Consider the following 27,548-nt stretch of genomic DNA (forward strand, 5'->3'; position numbering starts at 1 on the left):
ACAAGATTGAAACTCCATCTCAAAAAAAAAAAAAAAAGAAAAAAGAAATTTAATATGTGTTCCATGTGGCCTTGTATGTAAAAAGGACTAAAAAGGATAATAAGGGCTAAATTAAAATCGTAAGAGGCCGGGCGCGACAGCTCATGCCTGTAATCCCAGAACTTTGGGAGGCCGAGGCGGGCAGATCGAGAGTTCGAGACAGCCTGGCCAACATGGAGAAACCCTCTCTCTACTAAAAATAGAAAAAAAATCAGCCAGGCATGCTGGTGGGCGCCTGTAGTCTCAGCTACTTGGGAGGTGAGGCAGGAGAATCGCTTGAACCCAGGAGGCAGAGGTTGCGGTGAGCCAAGATCGTGCCATTGCACTCCAGCCTGGGCAACAAGAGTGAAACTCTGTCTCAAAAAAAAAAAAAAAAAATTACAATTAAAAAAATTTAAAAAAAATCGTAAGAGGAAAATATTTGGCACAGGCGGTAGGCAGGATGGGCTGCAGAGCCAGTAGACTGACAAGCCCAGGATGTTATAATCCCTGTAACATCCTTGAAGTTGTTCTCAACCTATTGAGTGCTGTCTGTATTACCTCATCTAATCCTCACAGCGGTCTGAGATTAACCCACTTTAACTACTGTCATCCCCTGCGAGAGGTGAGGCCCAGAGAGGTTGAGTGACTTGCCCAGGGTCACACAGCTGCCAAGCAGGGCGTAGCCAGGATTTGAACCAGGGAAGCCTGACTGTATCACGCCCTGGATGGGGAACTTAGGGATGAGCAAGACCCGGAAGGAGGGAGATCCGGGAGGGAGACCCAGACAGGAGGCATAGCCGGCGCTCTGCGGTTCCAGGCGTTTCTTTGCATTCCCTGCATGCTGGGCTACGGAGAGTGTCAAGGCCAGAGAAGCCACGCCGGCCTTTGGACCTGGGGCGCCTCGGGCAGCCAAGGAGAGCTGCGATGGCCGCTCCTCCCCTCGCTCTGATCTCGGGAGTCCCTGGCGCCGGCACCGTCTCATCTCTGCCTCTTATTGGCGGGGAGGGCGGGGCGAGGAGGGGCCAACTCTAGTTTTTCAACCCCGGTCCCGCCTTCCTTGGGGAGGGCTGAGCCACTTGAATGATTTTACGGCCACAACCCTGCCAGTCGTGAGGCTGCTTTTTCTTTTTTCTTTTCTTTTCTTTTTTTTTTTTTTTTTTTGAGACGGAGTTTCGCTCTGGTTGCCCGGGCTGGAGTTCAGTGGCGCCATCTCGGCTCACTGCAATCTCCGCCTCCCGGGTTCAAGCGATTCTCCTGCCTCAACCTCCGGAGTAACTTGGACTACAGGAGCACGCCACCATGCCGGGCTAATTTTTGTAGTTTTAGTAGAGACGGTGTTTCACCATACAGGTCAGGCTGGTCTCGAACTCCTGACCTCAGGTGATCCACTCGCCTCGGCCTCCCAAAGTGCTGGGATTACAGGAGTGAGCCATCGCACCCTGAAGCTGCTTTTTCTGAGACAGGGGCTGATCAAGAGGTTTCAAACAATTAAGAAATAATAAGACATTGCCTCCCCGCTGGGTGAAATTTGGGCGGGCAGACTAGGGAGAGGGGCTTTGGGGCCGGCACTAGCGGATGCGGGGACTTGGGGAGAAGTGGAAAAAGATGCTCACGGTTCCCTCCTTCTCCCCCCAGCCCCTGACTCAGGCTTGAGGAGTGAGGGACAGGATGCGATTTCCTTTCCACTCGCTCTTTGGGGTGGGGGGTGGCAGTTGTGCCTGGCGGGCCTGCGTAGGGACCGGCAGAGGAAAGGCTGAGAAGTGGGGACGTTCAGAGTTCAGGATCCATTTGGTTTTGTTTTTTGTTTTGTTTTGTTTTGTTTTGGAGACAGAGTTTTGCTCTGTCCCCCACGCTAGAGTGCAGTGGCACGATTTTAGCTCACTGCAACCTGCGGCTCCTGGGTTCAAGCGATTCTCTTGCTTCAGCCTCCCAAGTAACTGGGATTACAGGCATGTGCCACCATACCCAGCTAATTTTTGTGTTTTTGATAGAGACAGGGTTTCTCCATGTTGGCCAGCTGAGTTCAGGACCCATTTGGAAAGAACCGAGCAGCCCAGTTTGCCACCTGGAGGGTCTGGAGGAGGAACTGTGGGACCCAGTGGGTCACCCATGACATGGAATAAATGCCAGGCCGAGAAGGGAGACCCTAGCCTTGCCAGGAGGCCTGGAGTGGAGGCCCTAAGACAGGTGTGGCCGGCTACTTACACGGGGACCAGAGCCCCAAGGATCTGGGAAAGTGGGGACCCTGACACCGCAGGCAAGAATGCCTGCAGGGGCCAGGTGCCACAGCTCACGCCTGTAATCCCAACACTTTGGGAGGCCGAGGCAGGAGGATTGCTTGAGGCCAGGAGTTCAAGACCAGCCTGGGCAACATAGCAAACCCTCATCTCCCTTTAAAAAAAAATGAAAAAGAAAAGAAGAATGCCCACAGGAAGGCAGTCCCAGGTTCGAACGCCACCTCTGTGGCTCAGGAGCTGGGACCCTCCTGGTAGACAGGACTGCCCTGAGGGCTGAGCGTCTGTGAAACGGGCAATGACTGGGGAAGGGCTTGACCGGGGCTCACGGCTGACTCAGCGTTTGTGCTGTTTCTCTCTTTCCTCCTTCCCCAGTTTCTGGGACCGCTGCTGAGCCAGGGAGAGAGGGAGGAGACAGGTGAGGAATGATAATAATGACGAGCTTCCTGAACATCTGCCCTGAGCCAGGCCCTGTGCTGAGGGCAGTGTGAGGAGGAGCTCATTCAGTCTTCCCAACAGCCGTGTGTGGTCCCAGTGTTACAATGCCCGTTTTACAGATGGGAAAACTGAGGCCCCACTCATAACCCTCATGCCAGAGAAAGGAATCCGACAGGGGCTTGGAACTGCAGTCAGAGGCTGCCCCTCAGTGGCCATTTCTTCTCTGGGGGCCTTGTCACCCCCTGTGGTTTCCATGACTCTGGCCACCCTCCATAGATATATACCACGAGCCCATAGGAAAACATTTTCTCGTAGCCACGTTTTTTAAAAAACATAAAAGAAACAAGTGAAATTAATTTTAATCACATATCTAATCTATCTGAAATAGCATTTCCACATATACTCAATTTCAAAAATTGTCACTGAGGCTGGGCATGGTGGCTCATGTAATCCCAGCACTTTGAGAGGCCGAGACAGGTGGATCCCTTGAGGTCAGGAGTTCGAGACCAGCCTGGCCAACATGGTGAAACCCCATCTCTAGTAAAAATACAGAAATTAGGTCAGCCGCGGTGGCTCACGTCTGTAATCCCAGCACTTTGGGAGGCCGAAGTGAGCCTATCACTTGAACCCGGGAGGTGGAGGTTGCAGTGAGCTGAGATCCCGCCATCGCACTCCAGTCTGGGCAACAAGAGCAAAACTCCGTCTCAAAAATTAAAAAAATAAAAATTAGCCAGATGTGGTGGTGGGTGCCTGTAATCCCAGCTACTTGGGAGGCTAAGGCAGGAGGATTGTTTGAACCCAAGAGGCGGAGGCTGCAATGGGGCTGAGATCGCACCTCTGCACTCCAGCTTGGGAGACAGAGCAAGACCTTGTCTCAAAAAAATAAATTCGGGCCCTGTGCGGTGGCTCATGCCTATAATCCCAGCACTTTGGGAGGCTGAGACAGGCGGATCCCCTGAGGTTGGGAGTTCCAGACCAGCCTGACCAACATGGAGAAACCCTGTCCTACTAAAAATAGAAATTTAGCCGGTCGTGGTGGTGCATGTCTGTAATCCCAGCTACTCCGGAGGCTGAGGCAGGAGACTCACTTGAACCCGGGAGGCGGAGGTTGCAGTGAGCCGAGATCACGCCATTGCTCTCCAGCCTGGGCAACAAGAGCAAAACTCTGTCTCAAAATAAATAAATAAATAAATAAATAAAATTAAGATAAAATAAATAAATAAATAATAAAGGTATGCTGGAAGGGAGAGAGAGAGGAGGCGTTTGAGAGCAAGGAGGAGAGAAAAAAGTGAAGTGCCCCAGGCGAAAGGTGTCGCGCAGGGTGCGGTTCCACGGTGTGGTGGAGCATTCCACACTCAGGGAACAAGCCAAACTGGACAGTGAGAACGGAACAATACTGGCAGCCCAGCTAGAGCGGGACTCGGAGGGGCAGGGCCTGTGGTGAGACTGCCAGGCTTCAAGGGACAGAGCCAGGGACCTCGAACCTAAGGTGTGTGCTCCATCAGGCAGAGGTGGGTGAAAGATGCTCTCCATCCCGGAGCCCCACTCTCCTCTTCTCCAAAATGGGCCTTGGCTGGGTGCAGTGACTCACGCCTGTAATCCCAGAACTTTGGGAGGCCGAGGCAGGCGGATCACCTGAGGTCGGGAGTTCAAGACCAGCCTGGTCAACATGGCGAAACCCCATCTCTACTAAAAACACAAAAATTAGCCGGGCCCAGGGGCTTACACCTGTAATCCCAGAACTTTGGGAGGCCGAGGCAGGAGAATCACTTGAGGTCAGGAGTTTGAGATCAGCCTGAACAACATGATGAAACCCCGTTTCTACTAAAATACAAAAAATTTAGCCGGGTGTGATAGAGTGTGCCTGTCATCCCAGCTACTTGGGAGGTAAATAAATAAAAATTAAAAATCATATGAATATTTATATAGATTTTTATTATTATTTTATTATTTATAGATCACACTTTTACCTGTTTTGAGGATATATACGATATTTATACAGACTTTATTTATTTATTTTTTGAGACAGAGTCTCACATCCTCACCCAGGCTGGAGTACAGTGGCACGATCTCAGCTCAATGCAACCTCCGCCTCCCAGGTTCAAGCAATTCTCTTGCCTCAGCCTCCCAAGTAGCTGGGATTACAGGCATGCACCACCATACCCAGCTAATTTTTGTATTTTTAGCAGAGACAGGGTTTCACCATGTTGGCCAGGCTTGTCTTGAACTCCCAACCTCAAGGGATCCACCTGCCTCGGCCTCCCAAAGTGCTGGGATTACAGGTGTGAGCCACTGTGACCAGCCGATATTTATATAGACTTCAAGTGTGCAGGAATTGGAAAGAAAAGAAAAAAGTTAAGGGGGAACTTTCCCTATCAGATCTTTTTTTGTTTGTTTGTTTGTTTGAGACGGAGTTTTGCTCTGTCGCCCGGGCTGGAGTGCAGTGGCCAAATCTCGGCTCACTGCAAGCTCCGCCTCCCGGGTTTACGCCATTCTCCTGCCTCAGCCTCCCAAGTAGCTGGGACTACAGGTGCCCGCCACCTCGCCCAGCTAGTTTTTTGTATCTTTTTGGTAGAGACGGGGTTTCACCGTGTTAGCCAGGATGGTCTCAATCTCCTGACCTCGTGATCCACCCGTCTCGGCCTCCCAAAGTGCTGGGATTACAGGCTTGAGATAAAAATATATTATATATTTTTTAATATAAAATTTTATTAAAATAGATTTTTTGTGGAGACAGAGTCTCACTATGTTGCCCAGGCTGATTTTGAACTCCTGGGCTCAAGCCATTCTCCCGCTTTGACTTCCCAAAGTGGTAGGATGACAGGTGCATGCGCCACTGCACCCAGCCTCCTATCAGATCTTAAAACCTACTTTACAGCTACTACAATGCAAATCATATGATATCCACTCTGTGACCTAGCAATTCTGTTCCTAGTTATTTGCCTGAGAGAAATGAGAACGCAGGTTCCCACAAAGACAGGAACAGCTGTGGCGGCTTTGGGAGTAATAGCCTGACCTGGAAACCACCCAGGTGTCCATTAACAGAGGACTGGATCAACACATTGTGATTTATTTATGCAGTGGAATTCTACTCAGCCGCAAACGGGAACAAGCTCTAATGTACACACAGACACGGAAAATGTCAGAAACATTATGCTAGGCAAAAACAACCAAGACACCAAAGAGCCTCTTCTGTAAGATGACAGGTCCAGAGCATGCAAGATGGAGTTGACACAATCTGTGCGGTGGGGGAGGTGGAGGGGTGGCCTCTGGGGACAGGGCAGGAACTGATTGAGACAAGATGCAGTCCGGGGCGTAGGCGCCGTGGCTCACGCTTGTAATCCCAGCACTGTGGGAGGCTGAGGCGGGTGGATCACTTGAGGCCAGGAGTTCAAGACCAGCCTGGCCAACATGGTGAGACCGCATCTCTACTAAAAATACAAAAATTAGCCGGGTGTGATGGCACATGCCTGTAATCCCAGCTACTCAGGAGGCTGAGGCAGGAGAATCGCTTGAACCCGGGAGGCGGAGGTTGCGGTGAGCCAAGATTGTGCCATTGCACTCCAGCCTGGGTGACAAGAGTGAAATTCCGTCTAAAAAAAAAAAAAAAAAAACACACACACACATACAAAAATCAGCCAGCTGTGGTGGTGGGCACCTGTAATCCCAGTTAGTCTGGAGACTGAGGCAGGAGAGTTGCTTGAACCTGGGAGGCGGAGGTTGCAGTGAGCCAAGATGGCAGCGCTGCACTCCAGCCTGGGCGACAGAGTGAGACTCCATCTCAAAAGGTGCAGTGGCCCCATCATGGATCACCGCAGTTTAGAACTCCTAGGCTCAAGCAATCCTCCCACCTCAGCCTCCCAAAGTGCTGCAATTACAAGTGTGAGCCACTGTGCCCGGATTACTTTTTTACATAACTAAGATATGACTTTCTATCTGTCTCCACCCTTGCTTTTCCGTTCTTTGTAATGTCAGACATCTTGCCAAATAAATGCCACCTCCTCCTCCCAACCTTTTATTATGAAATTTTTCGAAACTTACAAGAACAATGGAAGGATTACCCCGTGAACACCCCTATACCCACCACCACTAAAATTTGGGGGTTTTAACATTTTTTTAATCTTTTTTCTTTTTTACAGTGTCCCTCTCAGGATACACTGAAATTTTATTGTATAGTACTTGTTTTGTCACAGATCTTTGCATCCCTCTAGCCATGTATCAATCCTTCTGGCTTTTTTGTTATTGTTGTTGTTGTTGTTGTGGTTTTGTGGTTGTTGTTTTGAGATGAGATTTCACTGTGTCGCCCAGGCTGGAGTGCAGTGGCGAGATCTAGGCTCACCGCAACCACTGACTCCCAGGTTCAAGCGATTCTCCTGCCTCAGCCTCCCAAGTAGCTGAGATTACAGGTTTGCACCACCACACCCGGCTAATTTTTGTATTTTTAGTATAGACAATGTTTCACCATATTGGTCAGGCTGGTCTTGAATACCTGGCCTGGTGATCCACCTGCCTCAGCCTCCCAAAGTGCCGGTATTACAGGTGTAAGCCACTGCTCCCGTCCTAATTTTTGGTTTTTTAGTAGGGACAGGGTTTCGCCATGTTAAACAGGCTGGTCTCAAACTCCTGACCTCAGGTGATCAACATGCATAGGCCTCCCAAAGTGTTAGGATTACAGGCGTGAGTCACGGCACCCAGCCTAATCCTTACTTTTGATGCATTTCAAAGTAAATTACAGACATCTGAATGTTTCACCCTAAACATTCCAGGCTGCATATTATTAACTACTTCAATATTTGTTTATGGGTGTGTGTGTGTGTGTGTGTGTGTGTGAGAGAGAGAGAGAGAGAGAGAGAGAATCTCCCTCTGTCACCTAGGCTGAAGTGCAAAGGCTAGATTTTGGCTCACTGCAACCTCTGCCTCCCAGGTTCAATCAATTCTCCTGCCTCAGCCTCCCAAGTAGCTGGGATTACAGGTGCCAACCACCACGCCCGGCTAATTTTTGCATTTTTAGTAAGATGGGGTTTCGCTCTGTTGGCCAGGCTGGTCTCAAACTCCTCACCTCTGGCGATCTGCCTGCCTCGGCCTCCCAAAATGCTGGGATTACAGATGTGAGCCACTGCTTCCGGCCAGTGTTTTGTTTTGTTTTGTTTTTTAAATAAAAGTTTACCTACAGTAAACCATGCAAATCCAAAGTGTACTACTGTTTTTGTGTGTGTGTGTTTGTTTTTGAGACAGGATCTTGCTCTGTCACCTAAGTGGTACAACCACAGCTCACTGAAGTCTTTTTTTTTTTTTTTTTTTGAGACGAAGTCTCGCTCAGTCGCCCAGGCTGGGGTGCAGTGGCCAGATCTCAGCTCACTGCAAGCTCCACCTCCTGGGTTCACACCGTTCTCCTACCTCAGCCTCCCGTGTAGCTGGGACTACAGGCACCCGCCACCGCGCCCGGCTAAGTTTTTTATTTTTAGTAGAGATGGGGTTTCACCGTGTTAGTCAGGATGGTCTCGATCTCCTGACCTCGTGATCCGCCCATCTCGGCCTCCCAAAGTGCTGGGATTACAGGCGTGAGCCACGGCGCCCGGCCCTCACTGAAGTCTTGACCTCCCCAGCTCAGACAATCCTTCCACTTCAGCCTCCCAAGTAGCTGAGAGAACAGGCACATGCCACCACACCAGGCTAATTTTTTTTTTTTTTTTAGATTGGAGTCTTACTCTGTTACCTGGAGTGCAGTGGCATGATCTTGGCTCACTGCAACCTCCACCTCCTGGGTTCAAGCAATTCTCCCACCTCAGCCTCCCAAGTAGCTGGGACTGCAGGCATGTGCCACCACGTCCAGCTATTTTTGTATTTTTAGTAGAGACGGGGTTTCACTCTGTTGGCCAGGCTGGTCTTGAACTCCTGGTGTCAAACTCCTGACCTCGTGATCTGCCCGCCTCGGCTTCCCAAAGTGCTGGGATTGCAGGCGTGAGCCACCGCACCCGGCCTAATTTTTTTTATTGTTATTTGTAGAGATGGAGTCTCACTATGTTGTCCAGGCTGGTCTCAAACTCCTAGGCTCAAGTGATCTTCCCACCTTGGGCTCCCAAAATGCTGGGATCACAGGCACGAGCCACCGCACCCAGCCTCAAGTGTGCTCATTTTGAGAAATACATGTATGGCTGGGCGCGATGGCTCATGCCTGTAAATCCAGCACTTTGGGAGGCCAAGGCTGGTGGATTGCTTGAGGCCAGGAGTTCGAGACCATCCTGGCCAACATGGCAAAACCCCATCTCTACTAAAAATACAAAAATTAGAGGGACATGCCAGGCGTGGTGGCTCACACCTGTAATTCTAGCACTTTGGGAGGCCGAGGTGGGTGGATTGCCTGAGCTCAGTAGTTCCAGACTAGCGTGGGCAACATGGTAAAACCCCGTCTCTACTAAAATACAAAGAATTAGCTGGGCGTGGCAGCGTGCTCCTGTAATCCCAGCTAGTTGGGAGGCTGAGATGGGAGAATCACTTGAACCCGGGAGGCGGAGGTTGCAGTGAGCCAAGATTGCACCACTGCACTCCAGTTTTGGTGACAGAGCGAGACTGTCAAAAAAAAAAAAAAAAAAAAAATTAGAGGGACGTGTTGGCACACACCTGTAATCCCAGCTCCTTGGGAGGCTGAGACATGAGAATGGCTTGAACCTGGGAAGTGGTGTTTGCAGTGAGCCGTGATTGTGTCACTACTCTCCAACCAGGGCGATAGAGCAAGACTTTGTCTCAAAGAGAGAGAAAGAGAGACAGAGAGAGAGAGAGAGAGATGTATGTATAACCCAGGTCCCTGTTGAGCTGTAAACTCCTTTTTGAGTGGCTGAATTCCAGCGTGTCTCCGGTCTGGACTCATTTACCCCGTCCTCTATTGCTTCTGGCCCTTCTTGGAACATCATCGCCATTATCGCCCTGGGATGTGTTTCACTGTGCGCTTCCTCAAGGGCATCTGTCTATTCCTTACATTTCTAGGAGGTCAGGTTCATTTGGGGATCTGGCAAATAGAACACAGTGTTTAACCAGGCGCGGTGGCTCACGCTTGTAATCCCAGCACTTTGGGAGGCCAAGGCGGGCAGATCACAAGGTCAGGAGTTTGAGACCAGCCTGACCAACATGGTGAAATCCCGTCTCTACTAAAAATACAAAAATTAGCCAGGCGTGGTGATGCACGCCTGTAATCTCAGCTACTCAGGAATCTAAGGCAGGAGTAATCGCTTGAGCCCAGGAGGCAGGTTGCAGTGAGCCAAGATCATGACTGGGCGACAGAGCGAGACTCTGTCTCAATTAAAAAAAAAAAAAAAAAAAAAAAAAAAGAACACAGTGTTACCCATGGTCAGATATTGGCTTTTGAGGTAGGATATGGCACAGGGAAAATTTCTGCCACCTCCTAGCTCTCCTGCTAGTAGGGAAGGCAGATTTAAAGAAGGCAACAGACCAGGTGTGGTGGCTCATGCCTGTAACCCCAGCACTCTGGGAGGCTGAGGTGGGAGGGTCACTTGAGTCCAGGAGTTTAAGACCAACCTGAGCAACACAGTGAGACTCTATCTCTACAAAAAATGTAAACATTAGCCAGGTGTGGTGGTATATGCCTGTAGTCCCAGCTACTCAGGAGGCTGAGCTGAGGCAGGAAAATCCCTTGAGCCTGGGAGATTGAGGCTGCAGAAAGCTATGACTGCATCACTGCACTCCAGCCTTAGCAACAGAGCAAGGCCCTGTATCCAAAAAAATAAAAATAAGCAGGGCGCGGTGGCTCATGCCTGTAATCCCAGCACTTTGGGAGGCCAAGGCAGGAGAATCCCATGAGGCCAGGAGTTCAAAACCAGTCTGGGCAACATAGCGAGACCCCTGTCTCTACAAAAAATTAAAAAATTAGCTGAATGTGGTGGCACACACCTGTAGTCCCAGTTACTGGGGAAACTGAGGTGGGAGGATCGCTTGAGCCCAGGAGCTCGAGGGTGGAGGTCGAGGGTGTAGTAAGCCAAGATCGAGCCACTGCACTCCAGCCTGCGCAACACAGTGAGACTCTGTCTCAAAAAAAAAAAAAAAAAAAAAAAAAAAACCACTATTAAAAGGGGCTGCAAAAGAGGCCAGCAGGATGTGGAGATGGGCAGTAAAGTGCACAAGGTGGGAGGTTTCTTGCTTTAGCCAAGGCGGTCAGGGAAGACCCAAGCCCTGAAGATGGAGAAGGAGCTGGCCTTGAATCCTGTAAATCTCCCTAAGAGGTTATGCCAATCACACTTCTGCCGAGAGAGTCTCTCTGAGCCATGGCCAAGGGTGAGTCATCCTGCTGAGAGGTTGAGTTGGGGACGCCTGCCCAGATGGGCTCCAAATGCAAGCCTGTCCGGAGATGAGTGAGGGCGAGCCTGGTGGGGAGAACAGCCCGGACAGAGGCGGGGCAGGATGCCGGGACACTGCTCGGCGCGTCCTGGGAGTGAGGCGCATTGAACCCAGCTCAGGCTGGTGGGGGGGGTCTTGGCAATGCTCCCTCTCCAAAGGCGAGTTGATCACAGGCGCCGGCAGTGAGTCAGCGAAACCGTGTGCCAGGGCTGCTGAGAAACCCCGCCTGCTGTCGATTGCATTCCTGGAAGGGTGGGCCGCTCAAGGCCCCCCAGCTCCAGCCCCACTCAGACCCCAGAATCCCCGCAGCCCACTGCTCACTTCCTTTGCGCGCACTCTTCCTTCTGATCCCCACTCACCGCTCCCTCCTCTCTCGCTACCTTCAGTTTTTGCTCAGATGTCCGGTTCCCAGAGGGGCCTCCCTAACGCCGCCGTTCTAGCAGCGTTTAGCGTTTAGATAAATGACAAAATTAAGATTAAATATTAGATACATTTTAGATAAATTTTTATCTAACATTGCAACCCACTGGCCTCAGTGACACCTGTAATCCCAGCACTTTAGGGGGCTGAGGTGGGAGGATCACTTGAGCCCAGCAGTTTTCTTTCTTTTTTTCTTATTTTTTTATTTTATTTATTTATTTATTTATTTATTTTTTGAGATGGAGTCTCGCTCTGTCGCCCAGGCTGGAGTGCAGTGGCCGGATCTCAGCTCACTGCAAGCTCCGCCTCCCGGGTTCACGCCATTCTCCGGCCTCAGCCTCCCGAGTAGCTGGGACTACAGGCGCCCGCCACCTCGCCCGGCTAGTTCTTTGTATTTTTAGTAGAGACGGGGTTTCACCATGTTAGCCAGGATGGTCTCGATCTCCTGACCTTGTGATCCGCCCATCTCGGCCTCCCAAAGTGCTGGGATTACAGGCTTGAGCCACCGCGCCCGGCCTCTTATTTTTTTAAAGAGATTGGGGTCTTGCTCTGTGTAGCCCAGGCTGGTCTTGAGCTCCTGGCCTCAAGCAATCCTCCCATCTTGGCCTCCCAAAGTGTTGGGATTACAGGCATGAGCCACCATGCCTGGCCTCAAGTTTTTTTTTTTTTTTCTTTTTTTCTGAGACACAGACTCACTCTGTCACCCAGGCTGGAGTGCAGTGACGCGATCCCAGCTCACTTCAACCCTCGCCTCCCAGGTTAAAGTGATTCTCCTGCCTTAGGTTCCTGAGTAGCTGGGATTACAGGAATGCGCCACCACGCCCGGTTAATTTTGTATTTTTAGTAGAGATGGAGTTTCACCATATTGCCCAAGCTGGTCTCAAACTCCTGATGTCAAGTGATCCACCCGTCTCGGCCTCCTAAAGTGTTGGAATTAGAGGCATGAGCCACCTCGTGAAGACTGTTAATCACATCTGCAAAGTCCGTTTGGCCACTTTGGAACACAGTCTCAGATTTCAAGGATTAGGACGAGAACATCATTGGAGGCTGTGATTTGGCCAACCACAGCCACAGAGATGGAGCTACACCAAGTTTACCTTCCAAGTCTGGCTCTTTCACCCAGCGCAATGCCTGGGAGACCCTTCCCTGTGTCTGTGGGTACTGCTGGTTTGTTTTTTTTGTTTTGTTTTGTTTCTTTCCTGAGACGGAGTTTCACTATTGTTGCTCAGGCTGGAGTGCAATGGCGTGATCTGGGCTCACTGCAACCTCCACCACCCAGGTTCAAGTGATTCTCCTGCCTCAGCCTCCCGAATAGCTGGGATTACAGGCGCACACCACCACACCCAGCTAATTTTTGTATTTTATTAGAGACGGGGTTTTGCCATGTTGGCCAGGCTGGTCTCGAACTCCTGACCTCAGGTGATCTACCCACCTCGGCCTCCCAAACTGCTGGGATTACAGGCGTGAGCCACTGCACCCAGTTTGCCCAGGCTGGTCTTGAATTCCTGGCTTCAAGCGATCCTCCTGCCTGGGTCCTTCAATAAATATTGACAAGCACCTCCCTGGTGCCAGGCTCTGCTGAGAGTGCTTTAGGTACATTGGCAAACAAGACAGAACAAAAAAAACCCCAAATTTGTTTAAATTCCCAGGCTCATGGAGCTTACATGCAAGCGGAGAAGATGGTCAGTAAGCCATCAGTGTCATATGTCAACTGTAGAGCAGCTCAGGAGTGACAGGTGTGATGGTAGGCAGAGCAGGGGAAAGGGGTGCAGGGGGTCTAGCTGTAAACAGGATGCTCCGGGGTAGCCCTCATGATAAGGGGTGACATTTGGAGCAAAGGCTTGAAAAAGTGGAGGACAAGAGGCGTGAGCCACTGTGCCCAGCTGTACTTGTATTTAATGAAAACTAATGGCTGCTGTGTGACCTTGGGGGACTTTATTAACCGCTCTGGGCCTCCATTTCTTCCAGCATAAAGTGGTCCTCTCACTACCCCCCTCGTGAGGTTCTGGGAGAAGTCTAGGATCGTGCATGTTCTTGGCATAGAGTTTCTGTTCCGGTGGCTTCCATGCTGGTGCCAGGCCCTTTCCTGGGATTGGAGGGGGATGGGCAGAGGAAATTCAGAGGTTTGAGGAGGCTGTGTCCCCATCTCCTGGGGCAAGGAGGCTATTGGTCAAGAAGGTCTGAATTTAGAGGGTGACATCTGTGCCGGGAGCGGTGGCTCATGCCTGTAATCCTAGCACTTTGGGAGGCCGAGGCGAGCAGATCACGAGGTCAGGAGATCGAGACCATCCTGGCTAACATGGTGAAACCCCGTCTCTACTAAAAATACAAAAATTAGCCAGGTGTGATGGCACACACCTGTAGTCCTAGCTAGTAGGGAGCCTGAGGCAGGAGAACGGTGTGAACCCAGGAAGGCAGAGGTTGCAGTGAGCCGGGATTACACTACTGCACTATAGCCTGGGCAACAGAGCGAGACTCTGTCTCAGAAAAAAAAAGGAGGGTAACATCTGACCTGTGTCGAGGTGGATGGAGGAGGTGGGAAAGGCACTCAGAGAGCAGAAAATGGGCGTGCCTAGAGCTGGTGTCTGCAGGAAGGAGGCCAGAGGAGGCAGTGACCTAGGGTTTGACCTGAAGGCACTGAGGCGCCACAGGATAGCTGGGAGCAGAGGGGGGGCAGCAGAGAAGACCTGGAGGAGGCTGAGTCCAGGGCCCACAGGGAAAGGAGAAGGCCTGAGGTGGGCAGGAACACAGGGACAGAGAGGGAACCTGGGCCTGGTAGGCCGTGGAGGAGGGAGGCAGGAGGCCTGGGAGGTTGGGCCTTTAAGAGTTGCATGTCTGGTCGGGAGCGGTGGCTCAAGCCTGTAGTCCCAGCACTTTGGGAGGCCGAGATGGGCGGATCACGAGGTCAGGAGATCGAAACCATCCTGGCTAACACGGTGAAACCCCATCTCTACTAAAAAATACAAAACACTAGCCGGGCAATGTGGCGGGCGCCTGTAGTCCCAGCTACTCAGGAGGCTGAGGCAGGAGAATGGCATAAACTCGGGAGGCGGAGCTTGCAGTGAGCTGAGATCCAGCCACTGCACTCCAGCCTGGGTGACAGAGCGAGACTCTGTCTCAAAAAAAAAAAAAAAAAAAAAGAGTTGAATGTCTGCCGGGTGTGGTGGCTCACACCTGGAATTCCAGCACTTTGGGAGGCCGAGGTGGGTGGATCACCTGAGGTCAGGAGTTTGAGACCAGCCTGGCCAACATGGTGAAACCCCATCTCTACTAAAAATACAAAAATCAGCTGGGCATGGTGACAGGCACCTGTAGTCACAGCTATTCAGGAGTCTGAGGCAGGAGAATCGCTTGAACCTGGAAGGTGGAGGTTGCGGTGAGCCGAGATCATGTCACTGTACTCCAGCCTGGTGATGGAGCAGGACTCCATCTCAAAAAAAAAAAAAAAAAGGTCACATGTCCATTCGCCGTCCAGGAGGCTGAGTCGTTCCCAGCGATCACCTGCCTGCTGCGGCCACCAACCCGGAGCTCTGTCTGTTGTCCCTGCCCCCAGCCTCTCACTGGCTCAATTGTCCCCTTCATTCCTCCACTCGAATTGAGCGATATCGGCATGTCAGGCCCTGGATGTGTTCTGTGGGAACAAACAGGCCTGTGACCCAGGCGTAGAGAAGGTCGCCCCGGGGGCAGATTTGTTCTACAAGGTGGACAGCAGGCGCAGGGCACCTGTTTTAGGAATGCGAGGATGCAGCCACATAGGCGCTTGGGCGGGTGTCAGGGGCGCTCCTTAGCAGGCTCAGTGCTCAGGCCCAGAGAGTGGCAGGGTCAGGGGGGCATTTCCAGGAGCAGGAACAGCAGCTCCAGGGGCTCAGAGGTGGGACTAGTGCTCGGTGCATTTGGAGGTCTTGGCGGACTGTGGGGATCATGGGGAAGGAGGGCCTGAGTCTACAGGGCTGAGAGGCCACCGCAGCTTGGGTTCAAATCCCAGCTCTGTTCAGTTCTTGTGTGCCCACAGCCAAACTGCTTCCCTTCTTGAACCTCCATGTCCTCTCTGTAGCACTGGAACCTACAGTGAGAGCCTGATTCTACCACACCCACTGCACGACAATTGGTTTGTTTGTATGTTTGTTTCTAGAGGCAGGGTCTCACTCTGTCACCCAGGCTGGAGTGCAGTGGCGCAATCTCAGCTCACTGCAGCCTCAAACTCCTGGCTCAATTGATCCTCCTGCCTCAGACTCCCAAGTAGCTGGGACTACACGTGTATGCCACTACACTCAGCTAGTTTTTAATTTTTGCACAGAGACAGCGTTCTCACTATGTTGCTCATGCTGGTCTCGAACTCCTGTCCTCAAGTAATCCTCCTGTCATGGCCTCCCAAAGTGCTGGGGCTACAGGTGCGAGCCACTGCGCCCAGCCACTGGGGAGTTTTCAAAGCGTCCGCAGCACCCAGGGCTGAGAACTGCTACAGCAGCTGAAAGCCATAAGTGTCTTTGACTTTCCTTTTGTCCTGGTAAACCCCTTCATTCCTTCCTTCCTTCCTACACTCAGTCAATCAAACACTGGTTGAACACCAACATGTCCCAGCACTGTGGGCTCCACCCTGGCCTCTGGGCAGTGGTGGTGGGACCCCCGATTTGGAGATTGTAGGTGCCAAGAGGAATGGGCAAGATGCCCTCCCATTCATTCATTTATTCCTTCAGGGCTTCTCCAAGGGCACAGGGTCTTTTCTTGTTGGCATCTGGGTTTTCCTCTCCTGTAAGCTGGGAAGGAGCTTTCTCCCTCAAGGAGCTATTGGCCAGATCAAAGACTAAAATAATGCTAAACAGAGCTTCCGTTTCCTGATAAATGTATCGGGAGCCAGGCACTTAAAATATATTATCCCATTGAATCCCCAAGTAGGATTAAAACCTCAAGGCAGAGATTGTTCTTATCCTCACGTGACAGATGAGGAAACTGAGGATCAAAGAAGTGAGGTCCACTGCCCAAGGCACAGAAAGGGCAAGTAGGACCTATGGAAGCCCAGCCAAGGCCCAGCAGGCGCTCAGTAGCTAATACTCCTGAAAACTGATTACCTCACCGCGTCCGCCCCCTGGACTAAATCTGCCTGGTAACCGATGACATCATCACTAATTCCACGCCCACGCTCAACCTATGGGATAACTGATGACATCACTGAACAAAGTAACTGCAGTTTATTGAAGGCCTACTGTGTGCGCAAGGCTGTGCTAAGCAGGCCCTCCTCTGAGTTCACATAAGGCACTGTGGTGCCTGCTACTGCATGAAATAATCATAATAATTTTAGCTCAAAGTTACGGAATGCAGACTATGAGCTAGGCTCTGTTTTAATCTTTTTTTTTTTTTTTTTTTTGAGACAGAGTCTTGCTCTGTCCCCTGGGCTGGAGTGCAGTGGCGCAATCTCGGCTCATTGCAACCTCCACCTCTTGGATTCAAGCAATTCTCCTGCCTCAGCCTCCTGAGTAGCTGGGATTGCAGGTGCCCACCACCACATCCGGCTAATTTTTGTGTTTGCTTTTGTTTTTCTTTTTGTTTTTGAGATGAAGTCTCACTCTGTTGCCCAAGCTGGAGTGCAGTGGCACGATGTCAGCTAACTGCAACCTCAACCTCCTGATCTCGTGATCCACCCGCCTTGACCTCCCAAAGTGCTGGGACAACAGGCGTGAGACACCTCACCCAGTATCTTTTTATTAAAAAAAATTTTTTTAATATTTTATTTTTATTATTTTTATTTTATTTTATTTTATTTTTGAGATGGAGTTTCGCTCTTGTTGCCCAAACTGGAGTGCAACGGCACCACGATCTCAGCTCACTGCAACCTCCGCCTCCTGGGTTCAAGCGATTCTCCTGCCTCAGGCTCCGGAGTAACTGGGATTACAGGCATGCGCCACCACGCCCAGCTAATTTGTGTCCTTTTAGTAGAGAGGGGGGTTTCACCATGTTGGCCAGGCTGGTCTCGAACTCCTGACCTCAGGGGATCCACCCGCCTCCGCCTCCCAAAGTGCTGGGATTACAAGCGTGCGCCACTGCGCCCGACCAGCTTTATAAGGTTTATAGGGACAGTGTCACCACTTTACAGAAGAGGGACCAAGACTCTGAGGAGGAAGTTCCTTGCCAGGGTCCGAGTGGCGCCGCCCTGAGAACCCTGGCACCCACCTCCCTGCTCTCCCTCATGGCGTCTCCCCCACCCTTCCACAGCCAGAAGTTGCCAGGTGAATACTTCCGGTACAAGGGCGTCCCCTTCCCCGTCGGCCTGTACTCGCCCGAGAGCATCAGCTTGGCGGAGAACACCCAAGATGTGCGGGACGACGACATCTTTATCATCACCTACCCCAAGTCAGGTACCTGCCGGGCTGCGGGCGTCCGGGGCTGGGGAGCGTGGGGAGGGGGTGCGGCGGAGGACGGGAAAGGCACATCGAGGAAGAGGGGAGGAGGAAAAGCGGGGCGGGGTTTGTTCAGAACTGTGCCCCTGCCAAAAGTAGCCTCCCAGGGATATCCACCCGGCGTCCAGCCTCTCCCCTCCAGGTCAGTTCTCAACACTTCGCCTTCCCTGACCTCCCTGGCTGAAATAGGGCCCTCGTTCTGTCCCTCCCTGTCCTCTTTACCCTCTACTTTTCTTTTATCTTTTCTTCTTTTCTGTTTTCTTTTCTTTTTCGTAGAGATGGGGTCTCGCGACGTTGCCCAGGCTGGTCTTGAACTCTTGATCTCAAGTGATCTTTCCGCCTTGGCCTCCCAAAGTGCTGGGATTACAGGCATGAACTGCCACACCTGACCATTTTTATTTTTATTTTTTGAGACAAGGTCTTGCTCTGTCACTCAGGCTGGGGGTGCAGTGGTGCAATATCAGCTCATCAATCCTCCCATCCTCCCAAAGTGCTGGGACTACAGGTGCTGGTCACCACCTAATTGTATACCTTTTTTTTTTTTTTTTTTTGAGGTCTTGCTCTGTCGTCCAGGCTGCAATGTGGCGGTACAATCTCAGCTCATTGCAGCCTCGACCTCCTGGACTCAAGTGATCTGCCCACCTCAGCCTCCTGAGTAGCTGGAACCACAGGTGTGCACCACCACACCTAGCTAACTTTTGTAGAGACGGGGTTTCATCGTGTTGCCCAGGCTGGTCTTGAACTCCTGGGCTCAAGCAATCTTCCTGCCTCAGCCGCCCAAAGTGCTGGAATTACAGGCGTGAGCCACCGCACCCAGCTAAATTGTATACTTTAAAGTGATGAATTATATACGATTTGAGTGTTTGAGTTTGAGACCAGCCTGGGCAAAACGACAAACCCCCAGTCTATTTTATTTTTATTTTTATTTTTTGGTGACAGAGTCTTGCTCTGTGGCCCAGGCTGGAGTGTAGTGGCGTGATCTCAGCTCACTGAAACCTCCGCCTCCCAGGTTCAAGCAATTCTCTGCCTCAGCCTCCTGAGTAGCTGGGATCACAGGTGCCCACCACCACCTGTGGCTACTTTTTTTTTTTTTTTTTTGTATTTTTAGTAGAGACGGGGTTTCACCATCTTGGTCAGGCTGGTCTTGAACTCCTGACCTCATGATCCACCAGCCTCAGTCTCCCAAAGTGTTGGGATTACGGGCGGGAGCCACCGAGCCCAGAATTTTTTTTTTTTTTTTTTTTGAGACAGAGTCTTGTTCTGTTGCCCAGGTTGGAGTGCAGTGGCGTGATCTCAGCTCACTGCCACCTCCGCCTCCCGCCTCAACTCCCGGGTTCAAGTGATCCTCTTGCCTCAGCCTCCCAAGTATCTGGGACTACAGGCGTGCGCCACCATGCCCAGCTAATTTTTGTATTTTTAGTAGAGACGAAGTTTCACCATGTTGGCCAGGATCGTCTCTATCTCTTGACCTCGTGATCTGTCTGCCTCGGCCTCCCAAAGTGCTGGGATTACAGGTGTGAGCCCAGTCAATAAGTAGCATTTAAATGACCGAAGGGAAATAACAAAAACTCTTCTTTCCCTTTTTTCTCCTCTCTTCCCCACCTCCTCCAACAAGTATTTATTAAACACATATTATGTGCCCTGCACTGTTCTAAGAACAAAGAAAGCTGCAACTCTCCAGACAAACTGAAATGTCTGCCTTTATGAAGCTCACATTGTAGTGGGGGAACCCAGAGAATAAATCAACAAATAAAAATATGACACTATGAAAAAAAACATATGACACTATGACTGGTGGCAATAAATGCTGTAAAGAAAAGTAGAGGGTAGGCGGGCCATAGTGGCTCATGCCTGTAACCTCAACACTTTGGGAGGCTGAAGTAGGAGGATCACTTGAGGCCAACAGTTCAAGGCCAGTCTGGGCAACATAGCAAGACCCCATCTCTACAAAATAAAATAACCAGGCATGGTGCTGTGCACCTGTAGTCCCAGCTACTCGGGAGGCTGAGGCAGGAGGATCACTTTAGCTGGAGAGGTTGAGGCTGCAGTGAGCTGTGATCACACCACTGCACTTCAGCCTGGGCAACAGAGTGAGACCCTGTCTTAACAAAAAGAAAAAGGGTACAATTCAATGACTTTGCCATGTTCAATAGCATGTGGTCATCCATTACCACAATCAATTTTAGAATATTTTCAGCCAAGCACAGTGGCTCACACCCATAATCCCAACACTTTGGGAAGCCGAGGCAGGAGGATCTCTTGAGCCTAGGCCAGCCTGGCCAACATGGCGAGACCCCCTCTCTTCAAAACATACAAAAATTAGCCAGGCATCATAGTGCACGCCTGTAGTCCCAGCTACTTGGGAGTCTGAGGTGGGAGGATCGCCTGAGCCGGGGAGGTGGAGGTTGTAGTGAGATGTGTTCACCCCACTGCACTCCAGCCTGGGTGGCAGAGACTCTGTCTCAAAAATAAAACACTGAGTGGGCCGGACACTGTGGCTCATGCCTGCAATCCCAGCAGTTTGGAGGCCAAGGCGGGTGGATCACTTGAGGTCGGGAGTTCGAGACTAGCCTGGCCAACACGGTGAAGCCCCGTCTCTACTGAAATACACGACAACTAGCCAGGCATGGTGGCACACACCTGTAATCCCAGTACTCCACAGGCTGAGGCAGGAGAATCACTTGGAACCCGGGAGACGGAGGTTGCAGTGAGCCGAGAGTGTGCCACTGCACTCCAGCCTTGGTGATAGAGCGAGACCTTGTCTCAAAAATAAAAATAAATAAAAAATAAAGAACATTATCATCATCCAACAAGAAACTCTAGACCTATAAACCATCATCTCCCAATCCTCACATCCCCTCCCCCCGGGCCCTGGTAACCACCAATCTCCATTCTGTTTCTATGGATTTGTCTATTCTGGGCATTTCATGGAAATGGAATCTACACCATGTGGCCTCTTGTGTCTGGTTTCTTCCTGAGCATCACATTGTCAAGGTTCAACCACATTGTAGCATGTGTCAGAGTTTCATTCTTTTTTATGGTCCAATAATATTTTATGTTATGTATAAACTATATTTTATTTATTCATCAGTTGATAAGCATTTGGATTATTTCCTCTCTGGGCTTATTATGAGTGAAGCTGCTATGAACATTGCACGCAAGTTTTGTTTTTTTTTTTTTTGCGACGAAGTCTAGCTCTTATCCCTCAGGCTGGACTGCAGTGGTATAATCTCGGCTCACTGCAACTTCCACCTTCCGGGTTCAAGCGATTCTCCTACCTCAGCCTCCTGAGTAGCTGGAATTACAGGCACCTGCCACCACATCCAGCTAATTTTTAGTAGAGACGGGGTTTCACCATGTTGGCCAGGCTGGTCTCAAACTCCTGACCTCAGGTGATCTGCCTGCCTCAGCCTCCCAAAGTGCTGGGATTACAGGCGTGAGCCACCGTGCCAGCCCAAAGGGCTTTTTCCATTCTTCCCAGCAACAGGTGACCCTCTGTTGCCCCACATCTTCTCCAGTGATTAGCATCAACCGGGATTTATTTATTTACTGGAGACAAGGTCTTGCTCGGTTGCCCAGGCTGAAGTGTAGTGGCGAGATCATGGCTCACTGCAACCTCCACCTCCCAGGCACAAGCAATCTTCCCATCCCAGCCTCCCTAACAACCACCACACCCAGCTAATTTTTGTAGCAATAAGGGTCTCTGGTTGGTCTCGAATGCCTGGGTTCAAGCGATCTTCCTGCCTCAGCCTCCCAAAGTGCTGAGATTACAGGCATGAGCCACTGTGCCTGGCCAGTTTTTTTTCTAAAGCTATTTTGATAGGTGCATACTGGTGTTTCACTGTGGTTTTAATTTGCATTTCCCTAACAGCTAATGGTGTTTGAGCATCTTTCGTGTGCTCATTAGCCATCATATATATTCCTTTCTGTTTGTTTGTTCTGTTACTTGCCACTGACTTGAAGCTCACAAATATATTCTTTGGCAAATTATTGAAATATTTTCCCTTTTTTTTTTTTTTTTTTTTTTGGAGATGGAATCTTGCTCTGTCGCCCAGGCTGCAATGCAGTAGTATGATCTCGACTCACTGCAACCTCTGCCTCCTGAGTTCAAGCAATTCTCCTGCTTCAGGCTCCCGAGTAGCTGGTACTACAGGCATGCACCACCACACCCGGCTAATTTTTGTATTTTTTAGTAGAGACAGGGTTTCACCATATTGATCAGGCTGGTCTTGAACTCCTGACCTCAAGTGATCTGCCCTCCTCGGCCTCCCAAAGTGCTGGGATTACAGGCGTGAGCCACCGTGCCCGGCCATATTTTTCCTCTTTTGAATTGGATTGTTTTCTTATCATTGAGATTTGAGAGTTCTTTATATGATCTGAGCACAGATCCTTGATCAGATACTTGTTTTGCAAATGTTTTCTCCCGATCAATGGCTTGTCTTTCCATTTTCTTATCAGAGTCTTCTCAGAGTATGTTTTATTATTATTATTATTATTATTATTATTATTATTGAGATGAAGTCTCACTGTGTCGACTAGGCTGGAGCGTAGTGGTGCCATCTTGGCTCACTGCAACCTCTACCTCCTGGATTCAAGCGATTCTCCTGCCTCAACCTCCCGAGTAGCTGGGATTACAAGTGCGTGCCACCATGCCTGGCTAATTTTTGTATTTTTAGTAGAGATGGGGTTTTGCCATGTTGGCCAGCTGGTCTCAAACTCCTAACCTCAGGTGATCCACCCGCCTCGGCCTCCCAAAGTACTGGGATTACAGGCGTGAGCCACTGCACCCGGCCTGGATTTTGCTTGTTTTTCTTTCTCATTGTTCCATCTTGGAACTTTAAACAAATAACTTTCTGGGTTTTTTTTGTTTTTTTTTTTTGTTTTTTTTTTTAACAGTTCCATAGTATTTCAAGACACAGGATATACAATAGTTCTTGCTTAACCAGTTTTCTACTGATTGATATTAATGTTCAATCTTTTGCCTATGTATACAATGTAAATTTTATGCACAATGTCTTGTACATGCAGTACTTGGCATTGAATACATTTATCTCTAGGACAAATATCTGGACATAGAATTGCTTGGTCAGAGTCGGTACATTTGTAATTTTGATATATAATGGCTACATTTTCCTCTATAGAAATTGTGGAAACTTGTTCTCCAAGCCAGGTGGGGTGGTTCAAGCCTGTAATCCCAGCACTTTTGGGAGGTCGAGGCAGGCGGATCACTTGAGGTCAGGAGTAGGAGACCAGCCTGGCCTACATGACCCCATATCTACTAAAAATACAAAAATTAGCTGGGCATGGTGGCACACACCCGTGGTCCCAACTACTCGGGAGGCTGAGGCATGAGAATCGCTTGAACTGGGGAGGCAGAGGTTGCAGTGAGCCAAGATCGCACCAATGCACTCCAGCCTGGGCAACAGGGCGAGACCCTGTCTCAAAATAAAATGAAAAAAGAATTATTTGCAGTTGGGCACAGTGGCTCATGCCTGTAATCCCAGCACTTTGGGAGGCCAAGGCAAGTGGATAGCTTAAGCCCAGGAGTTCAAGACCAGCCTGGGCAACATGGCAAAATCCTATCTCTACAAAAAAATAAAAATAAAATTAGCCAGGTGTGGTGGTGCATGCCTGTAGTCCCAGCTACTTGGGAGGCTGAGGTGGGAGAATCACCTGAGCCTAGAAGGTTGAGGCTGCAGTGAGCCATGATTATGCCATAACACTCCAGCTTGGGGAAGACAGCGAGACCCTGACTCAGAAAAAAAAAAAAAAAAAAAAGCCGGGCGCGGTGGCTCAAGCCTGTAATCCCAGCACTTTGGGAGGCCGAGACGGGCGGATCACGAGGTCAGGAGATCGAGACCATCGTGGCTAACACGGTGAAACCCCATCTCTACTAAAAATACAAAAAAACTAGCCGGGCGAGGTGGCGGGCGTCTGTAGTCCCAGCTACTTGGGAGGCTGAGGCAGGAGAATGGCGTGAACCCGGGAGGTGGAGCTTGCAGTGAGCTGAGATCCGGCCACTGCACTCCAGCCTGGGTGACAGAGCAAGACTCCGTCTCAAAAAAAAAAAAAAAAAAAAAAAACAACTTGAGCCGGGCATGGTGGCGTGTACCTGGAATCCCAGCTACTTAGGAGTTTAAGGGACAATAATCACTTGAACCTGGGAGGTGGAGCTTGCAGTGAGCCGAGATTGTGCTACTGAACTCCAGCCTGGGCGACAGAGTGAGACTCTGTCTCAAAGAGAGAGAGAGGGAGAGAGAGAGAATTATTTGCACACATTAGGTGGCTATTACTTAGAAAATAACATGTGGCCAGGTGCAGTGGTTCGTACCTATTATCCCAACACTCTGGGAGGCCGAAGTGGGAGGATCACTTGAGCCCAGGATTTCAAGATCAGCCTGGGCAACATAGTGAGACCCTGTCTCTATTAAAAAAAAAAATTTTTTTTTAAGAAAAAAAACAGAATAGTCCAGGCGCAGTGGCTCATGCCTGTAATCCCAGCACTTTGGGAGGCTGAGGCGGGTGGATCACCTGAGGTCAGTAGTTCGAGACCAGCCTGACTAACATGGAGAAACCCCATCTCTACTAAAAATACAAAATTAGCTGGGTGTGGTGGTGGGTGCCTGTAGTCCCAGCTACTCAGGAGGCTGAGGCAGGAGAATCACTTGAACCCTGGAGGTGGAGGTTGCAGTGAGCCGAGATCACGCCATTGCACTCCAGCCTGGGCAACAACAGTGAAACTCCATATCAAAAAAAGAGAAAAAAAGAAAAGAAAAAAAACAGAATAGAAGAAAATACCAAGTGTGGCAAGGATGTTGAGAAAATGGAACTCCTGTGCACTGTTGGTGAGCATGTAGAATGGTATAGCTGCTATGGAAAACAGTTTAGCAGTTCCTCAAAAAATTAAACCTAGAATTACCATAGAAACTCAGCAGTTCCACTTCTGGGAATATGCCCAAAAGAGCTAAACTTTAGGTGGGGCGACTGTAACAGATATTTGTACACCAATGTTCATAGCCACATTATTTGCAATTACCAAAAGCTGAAACTATCCAAATGTCCGTTGATTAATGAATGGATAAACAAATTATGCTATACTCATACAATGGAATATTATTCAGCCTTAAAAAGGAAGGAAATTCGACTGAGTGTGGTGGCTCATGCCTGTAATCCCAGCACTCTGGTAGGCCAAGGCAGGCGGATCACCTGAGGTCAGGAGTTCAAGACCGGCCTGGCCAACATGGTAAAACCCTCTCTCTACTAAAAATACAAAAATTAGCTGGGCCTGGTGGTGCACACCTGTAGTCCCAGCTACTTGGGAAGCTGAGGCATGAGAATCGCTGGAACCCAGGAGATGGAGGTTGCAGTGAGCCGAGATTGCACCACTGCACTCCAGCCTGGTCGACACAGCCAGACTGTCTCAAACAAACAAACAAACAAACAAAAAACAAACAAAAGGCCAGGCACGGTGGCTCATGCCTGTAATCCCAGCACTTTGGGAGGCTGAGGCAGGCAGATCACAAGGTCAAGAGATCGAGGTCATCCTTACCAACATGGTGAAACCCCGTCTCTACTAAAAATACAAAAATTAGCAGGGCATGGTAGTGCGCACCTGTAATCCCAGCTACTTGAGAGGCTGAGGCAGGAGAATTGCTTGAACCCAGGAGGTGGAGGTTGCAGTGAGCTGAGATCGCACCATTGCACTCCAGCCTGGGAACAGAGCAAGACTCCATCTCAAATAAACAAACAAACAAACAAAAACACCACACATAGGAATAACTAAACTAGGGAGCAGCCACTTCCTCTAGGGCTAAAGCCAAACTCCCGAGGAAGACAAAAATTGGGAAGAAGGACTTGCCTGCCCAAACCGCTCCCCACCCAAGATTAGAGTTTCACTGTAGAGGTATGGCCATGGCCCACTGGGTGACTGAGAAGTTCATTGAGGTGCAACCAGCCACTGAAATTTGCTACGGGGAGGGGTAAACGTCACTGGGTGTCCAGTGCAGGGCTGGTCCCTGTCCATCACAACATCCCGCTGAGAGGGGCCCGTGAGAATGAGGAAGAGAAGCCCGTAAGAATCAGGAAGAGCCCCATCCTCATTCAGTGTTCCTCCAGCGCCCTCTGCTGACAAGGCTTAACACTGAGCTAGCTGGCAGAGGAGAAATGTTTACAGGGTCCAGCTCCAATATCACACACCGGGAGAGAGGCCTGAAGTTGGAGCCACCAACCTGTAAACTGATAACTGGTACAGGGTGGTTGTTAGAATGAAAGCCAGTGAATGGATTGGATGTGGTGGCTTATGCCTGTAATCCCAGCACTTTGGGAGGCCGAGGCAGGAGGATGGCTAGAGGCCAGGAACTCCAGACCAGCCTGGGCACCACAGTGAGACCCCATCTCTACAAAAATTTTAAAAAATTAGCTGGGCGCAGGCCAGGTGTGGTGGCTCATGCCTGTCATCCCAGCACTTTGGAAGGCCAAGGCGGGTGGATCACCTGAGGTCAGGAGTTTGAGCCCAACCAGGCCAACATGGCAAAACCCCATCTCTACTAAAAATACAAAAATTAGCCAGGCATAGTGGCACACTTCTAGTCTCAGCTACTTGGGAGGCTGAGGCAGGAGAATTGCTTGAACCCAGGAGGCCGAGATTGCAGTGAGCCAAGATAGAGCCACTGAACTCTCCAGCCTGGGCAACAGAGTGAGACTCCATCTCAAAAAAAAAAAAAAAAAAAAAAAAAATAGCTCGGTGCATGTGGTCTAGCTACTCCAGAGGCTGAGGTGGGAGGATCACTTGGGCCTGGGAGTTGGAGGCTGAAGCTGAAGTAAGCTGTGATTGCAACAGTGTACTGCAGCCCAAGTCACCGAGCGGAATCCTGTCTCAAAAGGAATCCTGTCTCAAAAAGAATTAAATGCAATGAATACTAACAGAAGGTAATTGTGAACGTAATTGTTTCCTCTTCTGAACAGCCTGTGGTCTCCTGAAATTCAAAACCGTGAACTGGCTCCTTGATGAGGTTCCTTTCCACTAGGTAACATTCTGTGGCTCCCCACAGAAATAAAGAGGTGAACCTCGATCGGGTGTGGTGGCTCACGCCTGTAATCCCAGCACTTTGGGAGGCCAAGGCAGGCAGATCATCAGAGGTCAGGAGTTCAAGACCAGCCTGGCTAACATGGTGAAATCTGGTCTCTACTAAAAATACCAAAAATTAGCCAGGCGTGGTGGCGAACGCCTGTAATCCCAGCTGCTGGGGAGGCTGAGGCAGGAGAGGCTGAGGCAGGAGAAACGCTTGAAACCGGGAGGTGGAGGTTGTAGTGAGCCGAGATCGTGCCATTGCACTCCAGCTTGGGCAACAAGTGGGAAACTCCATCTCGAAAAAAAAAAGAAAAAAAAAAAAAAGGAGGTGACCCTCAAAAGTGGGCAGTGAAAAGTAAAAAGAACAGAGATTTTTTATGTCCGGACACCTGGGTTCAATTCCAGCTTCCTCCATGTAGTAACGCAGTGCCTGCTGGACATGGTGCCTGTGATCCCAGCACCTCGGGAGGCTGAGGCAGGAGGATTGCTTGAGCCCAAGAGTTCAAGACCAGCCTGGGCAACACAGTGGAACCCTATGTCTACTAAAAATAAAAATAATAAATTAGCCAGGTGTGGTTGCGTGCACCTGTGGTCTCAGCTACTCCGAAGGCTCTTAAGCCT

General features: G+C 50.1%; 1 protein-coding gene across 1 annotated transcript in view; it reads left to right on the forward strand.

Annotated features, from left to right (window-relative positions):
- SULT2B1 (sulfotransferase family 2B member 1) overlaps positions 1-27,548 on the forward strand; it is a 46,875-nt gene that overhangs the window by 5,355 nt on the left and 13,972 nt on the right. The window contains exon 2 of the mRNA XM_005589772.5: positions 17,673-17,815. Within this exon, the coding sequence (XP_005589829.3) occupies positions 17,673-17,815 (143 nt within the window). The remainder of the gene's footprint in view (positions 1-17,672; positions 17,816-27,548) is intronic.

The sequence above is a fragment of the Macaca fascicularis genome, chromosome 19 (genome assembly GCF_037993035.2).
Source record: "Macaca fascicularis isolate 582-1 chromosome 19, T2T-MFA8v1.1".
Classification (NCBI taxonomy): domain Eukaryota; kingdom Metazoa; phylum Chordata; class Mammalia; order Primates; family Cercopithecidae; genus Macaca; species Macaca fascicularis.